This window comes from Esox lucius, chromosome 17 (genome assembly GCF_011004845.1).
Source record: "Esox lucius isolate fEsoLuc1 chromosome 17, fEsoLuc1.pri, whole genome shotgun sequence".
Classification (NCBI taxonomy): domain Eukaryota; kingdom Metazoa; phylum Chordata; class Actinopteri; order Esociformes; family Esocidae; genus Esox; species Esox lucius.
Window position 1 is genome coordinate 37331573 of NC_047585.1, and position 18203 is coordinate 37349775.

Below are 18203 nucleotides of genomic sequence, written 5' to 3' on the forward strand. Positions count from 1 at the left end.
GTTACAGCATAAGGGCTAGTACCTGAATGCTTTTTGGTTTGTATTCCCAAGCCAATACTCAAGAAGCGATGTGCCCTTGAGCAAGGCACCTAACACTAATGGCTCCTGTCAAGTCAATCTGGACTAAATTACCTCCTGTTTGTGGTTGAATGTCAAAAACTCTCTCCTCTCACTGAAACATAAAAATGAAAATCTTAAAAGGGAAAAAATGTTTGGTCCCAGTTGACCTACTTTCCTCCTCGTACAGTGTGCACCACTACGTAGACTAACACCCTGGGGTCACCCTCCCAGAGATCACATCGGCACGCAACACACCACCACCTCCCATTTAGAACATCTTGGCTGGTATATTACAGCAGAAGTGTCTTCGACGATCGCTGCATATCTGCAGTGTAATATAACCCACATTCATTTTTAAAAGCAGTGGTTGGATTGATGAGGGACGCAGAACCGTGCAGCTTCTGGGCTTCAACTGCTCTCTCACCATTCTGCGCTCCCTCTGTCCCTGAATCTCTCAGACATAACATGCACTCTTCACAGTCAGATATGCGAGGTGTTCACAAACCGTTGAGCACTCCAACTAAATTCTGCCCCTGTAAGAATCCAAATGTCTGTTGTCGGTAACACTTTATTTGAAGGGGTGTGCATAAGAGGGATGTGAAATTGCCATGATGCTGTCATAGCCATGACATGACACATGTAATAATCCTTATAAACGTTTATGAATGTTGTCATTAGGTGTCATTCGGTTGATTAGGTATTTTTTATGCAAGGTTGACATTGTTTGGGATGTGTTTGTTTTGACAACTTGACATTAACTGAGTCAACAAAACCTGCCAATGTCTTTGTTATGACAACTTGACATTAACTAAGACAAAATATCCTGTCAATGTCTTTGTTATGACAACTTGACATTAACTAAGACAAAATATCCTGTCAATGTCTTTGTTATGACAACTTGACATTAACTAAGACAAACTATCCTGTCAATGTCTTTGTTATGACAACATGACAACATTAGATTAGATTCAACTTTATTGTAATTGAACATGTTCAGTACAATGAAAGTAAAGGAGTAGGGTAGAAATGCAGGGATAGCAGCAATGAGGTTCCCGAGGTAGACATGTACCTGCAATAACTGAAAACTTCAGACTTTGCAAGGCAGTGTCAGAGTCCAGTAGTACAAAGGGTGGATATGGTTAGTGATGGGTCAGACTTCAGCAGGGTTACAGCAGATGGAAAGAATGTGTTCCTGAGCCTGCTGGTGCGGGAATGAAGAGACCTGTACCACCTGCCTGATGGAAGGAGGGCAGTTTGTGGCATGGATGTGAAGGGTCCCTGATGATGCCACACACCCTGCGCAGACACAGCTTGTGCTGGAGGTCTAAGATGGCCGGGAGGTCTAAGATGTAGGTCTAAGATGTCATAGCAGGCCCGATTATCAAACTTGAAGAAACTATTTAGCTTTATGTGTGAGCATTAAATACAACTGTCATATGTGGTTGGTTTTGACATTGGTAGTCATGGGACAATTCCAATTGTGTCATGAATATCTTTCTTGATCAAGTAAAGTGGCACAATTTGGACTTGTCATAAAGATGTCATGACGTGTTGTAACACTGTAAAATGCATTCATAACAGTGTCATGAATTTTTCTTGACCTCAAGTACAGTGGTACAATTTGGACTTGTCATAAAGATGTCATTAAGTTTGTCAAATAATGTCAAAAAGATGTAATTAAGTCTTTTTTTCACAACAAATGTTTCCTAATAAATAAACATCCTACTTTGGTAACACTTTCTGATAAATGTACATGAACAACCATTAAGCAGTAGTTACCTTGAACGAACATTGATGAACAATGATGAACAATACATGAACAAACGGTTAACAATGATAACCCTTACTTGATTAATGGTTTACAAATGTATTAACAAACACAGTTTAGTGTCATTTGTTCATGTTGACATAGGACATAAACTCATGTCGTTTTGTGCAAGAACACAGTACTGTAATTTGTTAAGGTTGACATCCAGTCATGTACAGTACCTTGTTCTTTGCATGAACAATAGCCTAAGTAATAGAAACTATTCCTAATATAATCAAATTGAAAACATTATTTATAAAGTAGGTTAGATAGTGATAGTTTAGCAAATTACCTTAATGTTAACACAAATAGAACATGCCTGAGCAAGTTAGCAAAGTGCTACCCGAAACTGACAAACACTTGACTGGAGCTAGCATACAGCTAACTGGAACCAGCTAACAACCAACTGAAACCAGCTAACAAGGAACAAGGAACTAGCTAATCGCTAACCCTAGCTAATCGCTTACAAATTAGTTTTTTTACCGTCACGGCATTTTACATAGACTTGGGTCTGTCATAGTCATAACATTACCATGCTTTTCCAACCCTCTACATACACTCTAATAGGCAAGTTATCAAACTGTATCGAACGGTCCAGTGTAGTTCTGTAATTTACCGACCAGGAAAACAGGATAAATGATAAGACATTGCTTTTCCTTGAAGAGTTGAGAAGGCGCAGGTGTTTTGATCGTTAACAGTCCCAATGTAACACGACCACATCAAACTTCTCCCTACAGGCCAACGGTAGTAAGTGTCCTTCAATATAAGTGTCCTTCAAAATTCTATATCAACCCCAAATGCGACCATACATTTTGTATGTGTCACACCTATTTGAAGACGCAAGTAGCCAGTCTACCTTTTAATAATGGGTACCGCACAGTAATTATATTAACAAATTGGGTTATGTATATTATCTCTTGAATAATGTATATTACTTAGCCTATTCTTCATGCAAACCACTAGTTACATGAATGGATGTCCTGTATCAACATTAACAAAATTACAGTACAAACTATGTTCTTGCAAAAAACTTTGATATTAACTACTTGTTTTTTCACATCATGGAAAAGTCTGCCCAAGACACCATTATAATGGCGTATGGCTAACCAGTGGTGCAACTATCATTTTGAGGTGAATCTTCAGTGACTATTACCTTTATTACTCCATTTCTCCACTTTGTATTTCTGCCATGCATGCTCAATATGCTGAGTATCAGCACCAGTCTCAGGATCAGCAAAGTTCCTTTTATGGCAGACAGAATACTGGCTAAATAGTTTCTTAAAGTTTGATAATTAGGCCCATTATGTCAGGTTGTCATAACAAAGACATTGACAGGATATTTTGTCTCAATTAATGTCAAGTTGTCATAACAAAGATATTGGCAGGTTATGTTGTCTCAGTTAATGTCAAGTTGTTATAACAAAGACATCCCAAACCATGTCAACCTTGCATAAAACATGACATAATAAACCAAATGACACCTAATGACAACATTCATAAACGTTCAAAATGATTCCTTCATGTCTCGCCAGTTGACTTTAAGCACACTCTCGCAATTACCATCAGCAGAAAAAAAAACTCCTTTGAACACTACATCCCGACAATTAATCAGCATACACAAACACACTTTTAGACTAACATACACATGCATATATGGTTTTAATAACATTACCCAGGCACAGTGGGGCTGCTAGCTAATGGTAATAACAAGCTAACAGTCGATAAACAGCTAACGGTAGTTACTAACACCCTCCTGCAGGTTCATGTTCCAAATCATTTGTAAAGGACAATACTTCACACAGCAAGCAGCACAGCAGGGCACTACCACGCTGGCTTTTTAAATTTTTTTACCAGGAGCACATGCGCTCCTAAATTGACAAATCTAGGCGCACACAAATAAATTATACATTATACATAAACGGAAAAACTATATTGTACATAAACATCTACAGCAGGGATCTCCAAACTCTTTTCGAGCATGGTGGCCACTTTTCTTTTTTCAAATTTTTACATTTGTGGCGTAGCACCTAGAATTGCTGCACTGAGGGAACATTTATTGATTGCGCAGAAGCCCGGTATTTCCTATCAGCTGATGATCAAGCATGCCCACCGCAACATTCTGAAAATGTATTGGCCAGATGTAGTGTTTTAAGCTAATGGCGTCTAAATGCGTGTGATCATTTCAATCAATGCATTCATTAGATAGTAGCTGGGAACATGCCGTGTCTAATACATGTGAGATTTGTTCATGAGATGTACTTCAGAGTGCGCCAGTGAAGCTTATTTCCAATGGCGCGTGCTTCGTGAATTAAACTGTTGCCCTGTAGAGCCCTGCGCAGGTACTAACCCAGGCCCTTGTCATCTTACGTCTGGACTACTGCAACTCAATGTTGGAATGAGTTCTCTGCTTATACGATCAAACCCCGGCACCTTCATGAAGCCTGCTTCATGTTCAACCTTCCAGAATCCTTCCATCTTTCTGCCCCTCCTTACCTTCGGGTTATGATCAGACCCTTCCCAACCCGAGCTCCTTGTTCTCCCACCTCCCCATACGGGAGGGCAGATCCCATTCAGCCCAGTCAAAGCTCTTCTCTGCCCTGGCCCCCCTGCTGGGGAAATCAGCTTCCCCTTGAATCTACGACAGCAGAGTCACTGACCTTCTTTTAGGAGTAATTACAGTTTGTGTGGTGGGTGTTCCACCTTGCTTTCTTAACAGTAATTTACCAAGGAACTAAGACACTTCACGTACATGACTAAAATGTAAAAAGGAAAAGCAAGTGAGAGGTAGTGCAGAGCTGTGGAATTCTAAAAATAAAAAGCTAAAGGAAATTCTTGTACGCTCCAGGATTAACAAGACAAGGCAGAGTACAAGAGCATGGCTATGATTCTCCACGTGTCCAAAGCCTGGATCCATAGTCTCTGTCGTTACATAAAATCCGGATACAGCATGCACAGCTACACTTCCATAGCAAACAACTACACCAAAGGATATTTACACATCCCTACATCCAAAAACAGCCAACCAAGGGTGTCCACTGACCTACAAAATCTCCAGAGATATCAATGACACAAGTCACCTGCGCTATGAACGATGTTACTGCAAGAGCTAAAAGCAGCAAACCCAAGCAAGCATTCACAGCAGCAGCAGAGAACAGCAGAGAACAGAACTCTCCAAAAGTTCCAGAACTCTCTAGAGGTTCTGCGGTAGTATTTATCTTTTCATGTTATTTTACTAGGTAAGTGTGCTAAGAACAGATTCTTAGTCACACCAAAGACCTGGGAGCAATTCGTGTTAACAGTCTTGCTCAGGGACAGAAAGACAGGTTTTTATTCTCCTTGTCGGCTCAGGATTTGAACCAGCGGCCTTGAATAGATTTGCCCAATGTACAGACCAGTGATCAGACTTCTCTCCCCAATCTTAACCCTAACGATTAGTTGGGGAAATACAACAAAGTAGCAGTCTATAGCAGATTAATCCTACTCATCTGTAGAGCACAAGTGGGGTCAATGGAAATGTAAGCACTTACAGAGTTCACAGTAATAACAAGGTGAGCTATAGGTAAAATTTAGGACTTACCAGGTCATGGTTTGTGGAGTTGGAGTCATCCTCAGGGAAGGGGATATATACAGCTAGGGCCATACAGTTGGCAAAAATAGCAATTAATATAAAGATATCGAATGGCCTGGAAGACATGGTTAAGGGGAAAACATCAAAACACTGGTCAACATTTCACTATTTCCAATGATAAAGGATAGCAATCAAACAGACACTGTAGTTCTCAAGCCAAAGACACCAGATTTTAAAATTGTTGCAATATTCAAAAATGCTGCTTTGACACTCAGCACCCATCGAAATACATGAGATTATCTGCCTTCTTCTGCCGGGGTTCTGCTAACTGTCTTCTGGAGCAGCAGAGAACTAGCACGGGGCTCAAAAACACAGCTGTGTCGTGTCACTGAGTCACCCTCTGTCTCAACGAGCCCCACCAGTTTTAGGATTTAGGACATGCACTTCACTATGCCTGGGGAGGAAGAAAAATTACATTGTTTTCCCATTTTTTCACCTTCCCCTGTTGACTATTCTCTTGAGTGCGTCGGCGAGAAAAACGTCTAGAATTATTCCAGCATCACTGGCCATGGCTGTAAAATAATGTGTCTTTGTGTTTCCTGGAGTAGGCTGGCTACGCTACAATGAACTAATTAAAAATAAACATTGACTCGCTGTTTCCCTTTCATATTCCTGTGTTGGGAGTCACGAGCTACAGTCAGATAAACACAAACCAGTGTCTCATTGAGTTGTACTGAAATCTGCGGGGAAACTGAGACTGGAGATACCCTCTGCACACGGCTAAACTAAAGCTAGGAAATCAATGTCAGACATAGGCCAATCATACTTTTCAGACACACTGGGCAAATCCGAAATAGCTGCGTGTGTAGAAATTGATGAGACAGACCTAAATCAACCCTTACTCCATAGTTGAGTGCATGGTTGATTTCTCAGTTACTCACCAACACATCACACACCAGCCCATCAACACGCACTCCAGTGGCATGGATTACACACATCCAGTCTAACTCTTCCCTGACACGGGACACAAACACACACTCCGGTCTGTTGGAAAGGATACTTCCACTCCACCAGGCTGATGCAGGCTCTTCTTATGGGGTTGTTGAGTTTGAGGCAGAACAGTGCTCTGGCAGGCCTAGTATTGGCATTGCTGCCCTGCTTCTTGCTTTTAGCATACTGCGCCCGTTTCTTCTGTGCCAACGCGCCCACCGGGACAGTCGGCAGCGGAACCGGCGCAGTCACCAGAGCGGCGACCGGGGTCGCAGCCGGGGCCGCGGGGTTTGAGGCGGGCCCGTTGGCGCTCATGGTCTGGGCGTGGCTCTGTGGGGCGTGTCCATGAGCATGGATCTGCCAGGGGAGAGGGCGGGGCTAGAAGAGGAGCAAAGGGCAGTCTGACCAATTGGCTGGCACGTCACCAGGGGGAGGGACTCTGGTGCTGCTGGCATAATTTGCCTCTGAGGAAGAAAGAAAGGAACAAAGTGTGGTTACAATTAATTTGTTTACATAGAAATCCAATCAATTATCACAACTTGCTAACATCATATTTAACGGGTAACCGTGGTGACTTCGTTAGTTGAAGTATGTTAAAGACCAAATAAACAAGGAGCTAATACTCCAAGCAACATGCTGAGCCATAATTGCAATCTCCCAAGTCGGACATTCAGAACCACAAGACAGTGGACAGCAGCCACCTCAAGTAAAGCTTTGTCAACTGCAAGAATCGTTCTGGCCCAGTTCTTATCATAATGTCTTCCTCTAGACTCTGCTTCTGTTCCTTTTAATTCTATGCCACTAATTTTTGGATTTGGAGAAATCTAGACAAATATCCTCAGAATCAGAATACAGAAAATGGAGCATTTTTTCTGACTTTGGTCATGTGAAAAACACATACATTACATCCAGTCTATCCTGAGGCAGCCACATTAGAACAGAAAAATGAAGCTAACCAGTTAATAGCCTACAACACCTTTTTTATTGGAATAAACATGTTTTAACAACAGCTTTGTTATGCCCTGAGTCGTGCGGTCCCACATCAACAGCGTAGCAATTGATGCTTGGGGGAACAAAACACATCGGGAAAGAGTTGTGGTAGATAATTGGTTGGTACACGAAGACAATGACATAAGTGCCTATCATAGCAGGAAATTCCTACTTTCTTATTGGCTAATGCAGGCCAATATATGGAATGTTTCACCAGACCTTCAACAAATCTGGGTGGAGGCATCTGGGAACAAGATCAGGGGTACCAGGGATGTGCAGGATCTGTTGTTGGGGGAGGGTACAGATGAAGTGAAGGTGGGGACTGAAAGTGAGTGTTTAGTCTTCAGTTACGCTATTTTAACAGGCGGGGTTAACTGAAAACATAATTTAAAAACGCAAATGAAAAATTGAAGGACAATTTCTATGTATTAAATAATAGGCATTCAATTGGAAAAATACTTAACCAACTTGTGTTGATTACTTTAATACACTCAACAGCTATGCTAGTCCAAACTACAACTCCATTACCAAAAGGCCTGGACGTCTGCGGAATCTCAAAACTGGAAATTCAATTACACTCATTTCTTTTGTTGATGTGAAATAGTTGAGTGACCATGAGTGGTTTAAACCAAAACAGGAAAATACAGGCTAATATGTCTCCAATATTGCATTCTTGCATCACAACAATCCACATTTAAAACATGAGTCCATCAAACTGATGTATTCTTTATGACTTAACGCACAAAAACAAGGTAGGCTACGTGGAGATACAGTGGCTTCAGGAGGTACTTAGACCAATTCACTTTCTCCACATTTGGTTGTGTTACAGACTTTATTCGATGTTTTGATTAATGTAAACACAATACAAAATACTGACAAAGCCATTTTATTTAAAATAAAGAACTGAAATACATCATCAAGTGTTTAGATCCTTGCATGACACTCAAAATGAAGTTTAGATGCATCATGTGTCATTTGATAATACTAGAGATGCCAATTGAACATGATTAGAGCACACGTCACAAACTCTATTGATTGGACATGTTTTAAAATGACACACACCTATCGGTATAAGGTCCCACATTTCACCGTTCAGAAACCAAGCCATAAAGACCAAGGTACTCTCCGTATACCTCTGAGATGAGAATTAAGAATTGTGTCAAGGCAGGGGAAGGTTCGAAAAAATCTTAAAGCGTTGAAAGAAGTGCCCATCAAGCCAATCCAGCTAGTGGAATGTGTTTCAGGACACATGGGGTGAAATCTCTTCAGATTACCACAACAAATTGACAACTAGAACGCCAAAACTCTGTACGGGTGTAATTGCTGCAGGTGAATGATTCTTTGACGAGAGCAAAGACACAATTATTATTTCAATTAAAAATCCTTATTTCTAACCTTGTCAATGGTTAGAAAAAATATATTTCCTATTCATTTTGTTATATTTCCTTTTCAAACGGATTACATTTTGAGCGGTACTGTATTATTTCGTAAATGACACACTGAGTCAATAACACAACAAATTGTGGAAGGGCTGAAGGGGTCTAGATACTTTCCAAAGCCAATGTTTAACGGATCCTGTCAAGCCATCACAACAAAGAAAGGACCCAGACATATTTTTTAAAAATACGATATTTTTTTACGGAAAATATACTGTCATAACCATTATCATATCACAGGAGATGACATGCTTTCAGAGCCAAAAACAAACGGATAAGTTGCATGAATTCAAAGTTGTCACTCTAATACATCACTTGGTCAAATCAGTTGTATAAGTCCTTGAACTGCGAGTGCAAGGCCCTGCAGAGAAAGCAAGAAGCTGAAAAGGTCACATTGCCTTAATATTCCCAAGCGCTTTCACAATCTCTGTCCGTGGATAACAAGGATAGAACGCTACAATCATCTTCAGCACTGAATATACACACATTAATCCAGAGAGAACTAACCATTAGTCTAGTGTAGTCATACCTCAGAGGCGACTTCTTTCATTTGCTGGCCGTTTGGAACATTAAGCTATTCTTTGCAGATTTCTTTTTTTTTTAAAACGACAGCACTTGTTTTAGAGGTAATTCATTTTGTGATTGTCCCAGCAACATCGACACAAATCGACCTCAAGCGCACTATAGCCTAACCTGATCTAATAGCGACTGACATTCCCACGAGCGATTCGTGACAGTTGAACAATACCCTTCACCAAACGTGGCCGTATCCTTGAATATGGTAAGGCTATATCGTCAAATCTCCCAAAGTATGTAAATAAAATGACAGCACAGATCCATCGACGCTTATGGCAAAAATGCTTGGTCGTCGGATGGAGCAATACATGGCCGTCAGAAGGTCCTCGCGATGCTCAAAGAAACAGCTGGCGTTATTGCTAGGTTACAACGGGTTACAACGCTCACTGACGGTCTTTCGACCCCGGACTAGGGACACACAGGCTGTGTCTTTTTGATCAAACGCAACGAAATGTGAGAAGGAATACAATATGTAGCCACTGAACTTCAGTCCAAATGACAAGCACCGTATCGTATTCTGTAGCCCATTGTCAAGTCATGACAAATGGAAATAGGCTACGTAAAGCTTTTCAAAGGTATGTTCAACAAAATATTAAGCAATAGCCTATGACAAAGGACAAACTTGGAAGTGCGATTTGTTAAAATTACATAGACACTGTGAATGAACAATAGGCCTATTGTATGGAAATAAAAAAGCCTGAATTACGAAAACCCTTTTAAACCGGTTCAGCTAAGCTAACGTGCTAACTTCAGACCCAATTCCAGGCAAAACCCGTACCTTCTCTGAAGACTTTTTATTCGGCAGATACCTCCTGGTTAACCACTCTGTAAGGAAAGTCCACTGCTTTTGCGGCCGAAAAAACGCACGTCCAATGTCAAACGGCGAATTAAAATTCATTAGCTTGAGGGCAGGAGGGACACATGCATTAATTAAGCCCTTCCATGTTGATCGTGGAAAGCAGGAGACAGGAGAGTGTGCGCGCGAGAGAACAGAGCATCCTCGTTCGCTGCGCTGCGCTGCCAGTTTATCGTCACAGCGCCAGTGAACAGTGAAATGAGCACATCAGAATCAGAGCTCTCTTCCTTCTGGCTCTGTGTCCCTCCTGTTCGTGCACAAGCCTCTCTTCATTTACATGGCACGGAAAAAGTACCCAGCACAAAAGAGACGCATCATGAGTGTATAGCCTAGGTCTAGCCTACTAATTAGGCTTTAAATAGATTTTAATAATTCGAAATGAAATTCAGCCTTCTCAATGCAAATAATATTAATGACACCCAAATATTCCCAAAACGCTCTTTACAGTGACACCAGGAGTCATCAGATTGAACTGCCTGGATCAATTTGGAAAAAACGAAAACTCCAGAGCCATATGTTGTCAACTCCAGCCGACATAATCCAAGTGTGACCACATCACATTTTGAAGAGATACGCACACAGCACAACTCAACCCGTCCGACAAACGTAATCCACAATTCGCTCCAGAAATGTGAGCTGTGATTCAAACTAAATCCACTGCAGCCTGTAGAGAAATCGAAATTGACATGAGTTGGGTGTTAAAACGGACTCAACCCGCGCGTCACTGATGAAGTAACTCATGCCACGACATGACCCGTGTTGGGTTCGGAACTGGGAATTTAATTAACCTTTTACGTTAGTGTCTTCGAAAAGAGCCTGGATCCTTGAACCTCCAAGAGAATCTCCAGATCTCAAACAGTATCTACCCATTCTCATTGGCACCAGAAAGATGGACTACTTTTCACTAGAATTTTCAGATTCACAGTTTGGTCAGATCTTTCTGTGGGTTTTAGTATAGTCTGAGAAAAATAATATAAAATAGTTTGGTGTGTTTTCTATTTGTTTCATTGGCAAAGTAATACACGTGCAATCACCATGTGTGAAAAACGTTCTGATAACATGAATTGTAGAAATATGCAAAAAGGACACAATACCTTTTCAGAGCATTGTAAATAGCAAACAGAGCAGTGGAAGATTTAAGACTGAGTTGTTAAGCAATAGAATCTTGTAAGACTAAACACTAAACATGTTATCTAGTAAGACTAAAGACTAAACACACATTTACCTCTGCTCAAATGTAAATCATTTTCACAGGAAGTTGAATGTGCCTGAGGACTGGCCAGAATAAGTGGCGACAATAGCACAAGTGCATATACATTCTTTCCAACACAAAGCTACTTATCATGTCACATAGGGTCCAGTAGCAGTAAGTTGCATTTATATTCAGATCGAATTTAGATCTTAACATAAAGGAAACAGGCCTGCTTTCCTCCACACATGTTCAAATGATTAATTAGGCAGCTATCTATATGCCTTCCCAATATTTGTAGGGCTATTGTATGCTTAATGAGATGAGAAAATAGTTTCTCTTTACATGCACACTAAAGGGAATTCATTTAAAGCCTGCAAGGCATTTTGGGAAGAGTTACCTTTAGAGAAGTGTTCTACTTAATACCTATAAAATAGCTTGTTTCTCTACAAGATATCTGTTGATTTTATCACACTTATGGCCTTGTGAAGGCTTATAACAGCTTTATAAATCACACAATCACACAAGGATTAACAACAACGACAGACAAGAAGCCACCATCCTGTAACAGTTACATCGATTTTTCTACCCAACTAGTAGCGCCAGGAGTTTCCCCCTGGTCACATGGTCAGCCAAACCTCTTGCCAACGTTTGTGAGGATTTGCTGAACAACTACGACCCACACGCTGTTACATTGCTTTCCAACAGTCATTTTTACATCCTCTTTTAAATTAGGCCAAATCCCCTGAATGGTTAATTGCATAGCGCTGCACCATGAGTGGACATATCTTGTCTCCAACAGCTTGTATATACCGCATCTGTCAGCGTCGTGATGAGGCAGTAAGGCAACACCGTCCGGCCAGATCTACTTTCACACTCAAGGCTTTTCTCCTATTACAGCTGTTCTGTGGGATGGCCCTATCAGGATCAGTCAAATTCTGTTCTGGAATATGCCTCTGCAGCACTGGCCGCTTTCCACTAAATGTGGTTTGCAGACGAGCATGCCCATGTTGGGCAGGATTTACATTTGGCTTTGGAATGATGCTCTGCTCCCAATGCAACTGGAGAATGTTTTTGGCATATTCTGTATTATTCTGTAATATAGTATGCCCTTGTAACATTTAGTTAGCCCAGTGTAACATTAATCTGAAGCGCATTCATAGACTATGGAGTATTCCTTTGTTCACATTACAAATTATAATAATAAACCACAAACTTATCTACCTACCATTCTTCTTGATAAGAGTCTTGAGACACTGCCATGACTACCTTTTTCACGGCTAGACACGTTCCAGTCAAATGTTGAGCAAATGTGCCTCTGATTGGATTTCCAGTGCATAGGGAAATGTGAGAAGGTGACATGAGAAGTTGACATGCTAAAAAAGGGGACTGTCTTACACCCAGGCAGTATAATTATTGTGAACATGCTAAGTTAAACTGGCCTTGTGTGCGCACACACGCGCACACACTCAAACCAGGATTCAGAAATATGTCTATGACTTGATGGATTTGAACAGTACTGTAATTCAGTGTAAAAAACGCAACAGTGTGATGTCACAAAACACCTATGCAGAGCTGTCACATACGTCTCTCACTTGGGTCACACACCTGCTGAGCATTGTGGCTGCAAATCAGCCCGGATCAAACCACGCCGTGGCTGTTACACTGGGGCAGACCCAGTTCCCCTTTATATTCCATTTATATTCAGGGCAGAATATAAATGGAATGAATGGGGCGGACCCAGTTCCCCTTTCCACGGGGCAGACGCTGAAATCTATTATACACAATATATTTTGTCCTGAACTATCTGTAACATTACATCCCGAACAAGCCTGAGGGCCTATCAGAACAGCAGGTTGCCGAGAAGGCCTATAAGAACAGCAGGTTGCCGGGAAGGCCTACATAGTTCATTGCATCCTCTTGCCACAAACGCTGAAACCCACCTTTATTAATTAGTAATGGGGACATGACACCATTGACCCATAGACCACCCTGTTCTGGAATTTTTAAGAAATGTATTCTCTTTCCTCCTTGTCGGACGAGACAGGAAAGAGCTGAATCAAGCACTCTAATATCTCTCGAAAATTGCTTTAGACACTCTGACACCGAAAGCATATTTACTAGATCTGTATCAGATACGAAAGCTTTCATTGCAAAACATTTTACTACAGTGTACACTAATGACTGTGCCCCTTTCCTACACTGACTCATCTTATGTAATAAATGAATGCCTAGCTGCAAGTTCATTACGCATTTTATGGAAATGAGACAGAAAGGAAGAAAAGGAACGTTGTTGCTCTATTGTTTGAATTAACATCTGTATTTGCATTACAATGAAAAATTCCCAAAGACACTGTTCACAGAAACACCAAGAGAAAATAAACGTATACCGTGTGATACATGAGGTATATGGCCATAACTGTACACAACAGTGGTTCAATCCAATATATCTCCTAAATGATTTATAATCAAGACCATCACATTTTTCCATATCGCCAAGAATTTCACAGCCACAGAGCCGTGAAAAATAAAACGTGTCTACCTGTAAAGAATACAACAGTGAAGAATACCTGGATTCTCCTCAAACACTCCCCCTCGGGGATGAGCAGTAGTGATAGACTAGGACTCCAGCAATGGGAGGTGTTTTTCGGGTTCCCCACCCAGTAAGGTTCCCAGTAGCAATGGAAGTGGGAAGATGACGGGGCACTGGAATAAGGGCTAGGCTTACCACCCATATCATCTTACCTGTCCGTTTAGGATGACGGTTTCGCCAAGAATGCACCTTAATTATTCATCTAGGGAGGATGGGGGGAGGATGGGGGGAGGGGGGAGGGGGGGAGGGGGGGGGCACAACGCCTGTCCGTCAAGTGTTTCTTTCTACCAGTCCTTACCTTTCGGCTGAGTAAGTGTTGGAGAAGGTTAAGGTCATTATTGAAAAGAGAATTGAGAGATTGATCCAAAAAGACAAGCCGGGGAGATTGAGAGGCTGGCGACAGGCAGTCAACCCTGACCATGTGTGACCAGGAAAACCTCTAAGTCAAAGTGACTGCATCCACTTCATTCTGCTCAGGTCATGTGGTTAGGAAAAACACTTCTGGAGGCCTACACACGGAAGAGGTATTATCCGATACAGATATTTGAGTTCATCTAGCTGAGGAGATTAGAACATTTGAGCATATCACATCACAACACCTTCCCTGAGACCTGTACTTTAACCAGTGGTCTAGTGATGGGTGGAATTGGTGCAGGTATAGGCTACAAAGTTATGTGATGGCAATGATTTGTTACTCTGGAACAGTGGGAAGCCGTTGAGCCCCTGAAATCTTTCCATCCATCTCTCCCCCTTTAGCTCTCTCTTTGCTATCGCTCTCTACTTTCTGCTTCACCTCTCTATTTCTCCTCTTCTAGCTGTGACCTGGTTTCCATCTCTACCTGCCAAAATAATGTTTCCTGAAGAGATCACTCCAAGGAAGAATGGAAGGTGGAAATGGCAGTTATACTTTAGTTTGTTCCTCAGCCTGAAATGACTTTTGACGTCCCCAGGGTGAGTGTGTTTACTAGTGAGGTGGATAATAAAACAAGGAAAATGCTAACTTTAAAATGCTGGTTCTCTTAAGGAAAAAGGCTATTTTAAGCATAGATTTTGGATTGGGGTTAATTTGGGGTTAGGGTTAGAATTAAGGTTGAGGAATTTCGATTTGAGTTACATGTTTTGGAGTTACTCTTAATGTTTTCAAGTGGAAACCACTATGTAGTAATGAAATATCATAAAAACATGCATATTTGGGGGTGGGTGTGTGTGTGTCTCTGTGTATAGGTATAACTGTAATGTGGTATAGGGACCAAACATCCCTGCACACATAGCGAAATAATTAAATCTCAAGGGCACATTTTGTCATTTTAGGCTTAAGGGTTAGGTATAGGTAGAATGTTTCAGTTGGGCTAGGGTTAAACGTGAGGTTAGGGTTAGTGAAATCAGGCTTAGTGAAGTTAGGGTTAGTGAAATCAGGGTTAGTGAAGTTAGGGTTAGTGAAATCAGGGTTAGTGAAGTTAGGGTTAGGGTTAGTGAAGTTAGGGTTAGGGTTAGTGAAGTTAGGGTTAGGGTTAGTGAAGTTAGGGTTAGTGTTAGTGAAGTTAGGGTTAGTGAAGTTAGGGTTAGGGTTAGTGAAGTTAGGGTTAGGGTTAGTGAAGTTAGGGTTAGGGTTAGTGAAGTTAGGGTTAGGGTTAGTGAAGTTAGGGTTAGGGTTAGTGAAGTTAGGGTTAGGGTTAGTGAAGTTAGGGTTAGTGAAGTTAGGGTTAGGGTTAAGGTTTGTATATTTATTTTGATGTTCAGAGTTAGGGATAATAGGAATGTTCTTTTAGAACTCCACAATAGTAGTTACACTATATATGTGTGTGTGTGTGTTCGAGGCTGATCCAGATCTAAGATAGAGGTTACTTGACATGTGTGTGTGTGTTTGTGTATTTGTGTGTGTGTGTTTGTGTTTGTGTACAGGTTTAAAAATCCCTGCAAGGAAAATACAAATTGCCAAACACCATGAGGAAAACAGTTATTTTTGAATTAGGGTTTAGCTTTAAATTGAGAGCTTTAGTGTGAGTTAGAGAGAAAGAGAGAGAGAGAGAAAGAGTGAAAGAGTGAAAGTGAGAGCGAAAGAAAGAACGCAAAAGACCTAAGACTCCCTTCTCTTCTCTCCATGCGATGGTTGCTGTTCATTTTGACTCAAAACGAGACATGAATCAGACACACAGTCAGAGGATGTAACTGACTGAGCATGGACGCCATTTGGCTGGGCCTGGGCACATATCTATCTATCACCGCCTGCCCTCCTCTCAGTCCTCGAATACCCCCTCCCTTCTCCACATGCTGCTGCATACTGTACTCCATTACAGGAGCCCCAATCAGACACATCTCCTCCGACTATGTTTCTGGGACGTATTGCAACATTGTCCGGCATGCAAGAGGATCAAAACCACTGCAGGCGGGCAAATCAATAAACCTGTCACAATAATATGCGGCGAAATATAAAGACAGCAATCGGAAAAGACAGAAAGACTGGAGTCCGCCCAGAGTAGCAGCTGCATGTGCAATAGCTAATGGGGATCTTCAAAAACCGAACTAAAAAAACCTCCCTTTAAACAAAATCAAGTCAAAATGCATATTGTATGGTTCTTGGTGTTTAACGCCCGGAGATCCCACAACAGCAAGGTTAAGTCTGAACAACCTATAATGGGATCATACTAAGCCTGCTACGGTTGTATTACTATAACAACAAAAACAGCACAATTAATCTGGACTTTACTCTGTGCAGTTGGTTTTATTTATGCAGATCACCCACAGTAAACAGCTGTTCTTCTGGCCCGGCATTCAGCCGAAAACCTCTGCCCATTCATTCTGTCAACCTTTCTCTCTCCATGTGCCCTGTCATTCTACCTTCCTTTTCTGCAGTCTTTTTAAAATCTGATTGAAGTCAATCTCCAGCAAGCATATGAGTGTGGCATCCACAAAACTATTCCTTCTTCGGGATCCTGTTTCTATCCCATTTTCAACTCTGAGTTTACAATGCATTCAGCCTGCTATAGGAAGAGTGTTGGTAGTTCCACTTAAGAAGGAAGGAGGCCATTGCTTTCAGATCTGCGCCTCAATCCAATCCAGGCTCAGAGCTATATTGCAAATTCCTTTGACCTCTTGGCTTGGTTTTTGCTTTACTGTACATGCATTGTCAACTATGAGACTTTATATAGACAGGTATGTGCCATTCCAAATCATGTGCAGTCAATTGAATTCACCTAGCAGTGGAATCCAATCAGGTCTATTTTGATATAAATTAGCAAAAAAGAAGATTGTATTTGCATGTTATTTATGGTGTATCGATTTGCAATAATAACAGACACGTGTGATTGGTTACAGCGCTTAATATTCCAAATGATTGGAATAGAATTGTCCATAACATTGAAACTATCAGAGATCCCTCCCTGAAACTGAGACACCCCATGAAGTATTTTATGTTAACCGATATAAAAGTTTGCCAAATAAAAACATATTTCTTTAATTTGTTTACTTCTTTCAATTTTATATATATATATATTTTTTAATTGTATAATTTTAATCAAAATACTAATCTTGTAGCCGAACAAGTAGAAAGCTTCATATAACACAGAATTAAATTTTTGTGTTATATAGGAAACATTATGGAGGCCTTAGAGATTCAAGTTAAATGTAAACATAATCAACACTCATTCATCAAAGGGATCATTCTATGTCTTATGTGTTGATGTGCTCATATATGTGATGTCTGTTTCACAGTTCTGTACATTATTATTGCACACAGTCCACGTGCAGTTATGTGATGATCAGTGTTTTTGCATGCTTGTGAGTCCATGCGTATAAATGTGCATGTGTTTCTGTGCACATGTGTGTGTGTGTGTGTGTGTGTGTGTTGATGGCGAAAGGGAGCTTCATGAAGGAGAGCAGTAGTGATAGAGCCTGAAAGCCCTGCAGCGCAGCTGTTCTCCCTGTGCATCGTCAACTTCACCACGGAGCCCACAGCCCACATTGGGCTGTTCCAGGCCCAACCCCCACTCATCTCCTCATGTTCTCCCGGTGCCTCGTCAACTTCACCACGGAGCCCACTGCCCACATTGGGCTGTTCCAGGCCCAACCCCCACTCATCTCCTCATGTTCTCCCGGTGCCTCGTCAACTTCACCACGGAGCCCACAGCCCACATTGGGC

General features: G+C 41.3%; 1 protein-coding gene across 15 annotated transcripts in view; it reads right to left on the reverse strand.

The window, feature by feature from the left end:
• The window catches only part of cacna1da (calcium channel, voltage-dependent, L type, alpha 1D subunit, a), a 103093-nt gene extending 92619 nt beyond the window's left edge, over positions 1–10474 (reverse strand). For 13 of the 15 annotated variants that reach the window (XM_029114022.2, XM_029114020.2, XM_029114021.2 and 10 more), the window contains exons 1-3: positions 10206–10471; positions 6496–6889; positions 5445–5550 (exon numbers count right to left, since the gene is read on the reverse strand). In XM_029114022.2, the coding sequence (XP_028969855.1) occupies positions 5445–5550; positions 6496–6740 (351 nt within the window). In that variant the 5' untranslated portion in view covers positions 6741–6889; positions 10206–10471. Of the gene's footprint in view, positions 1–5444; positions 5551–6495; positions 6890–10205 lie in introns of all 15 variants that reach the window. The other 2 variants (XR_004574656.1, XM_034287405.1) reach the window with 2 other exon arrangements.
• Between the last annotated feature and the right edge of the window lie 7729 nt (positions 10475–18203).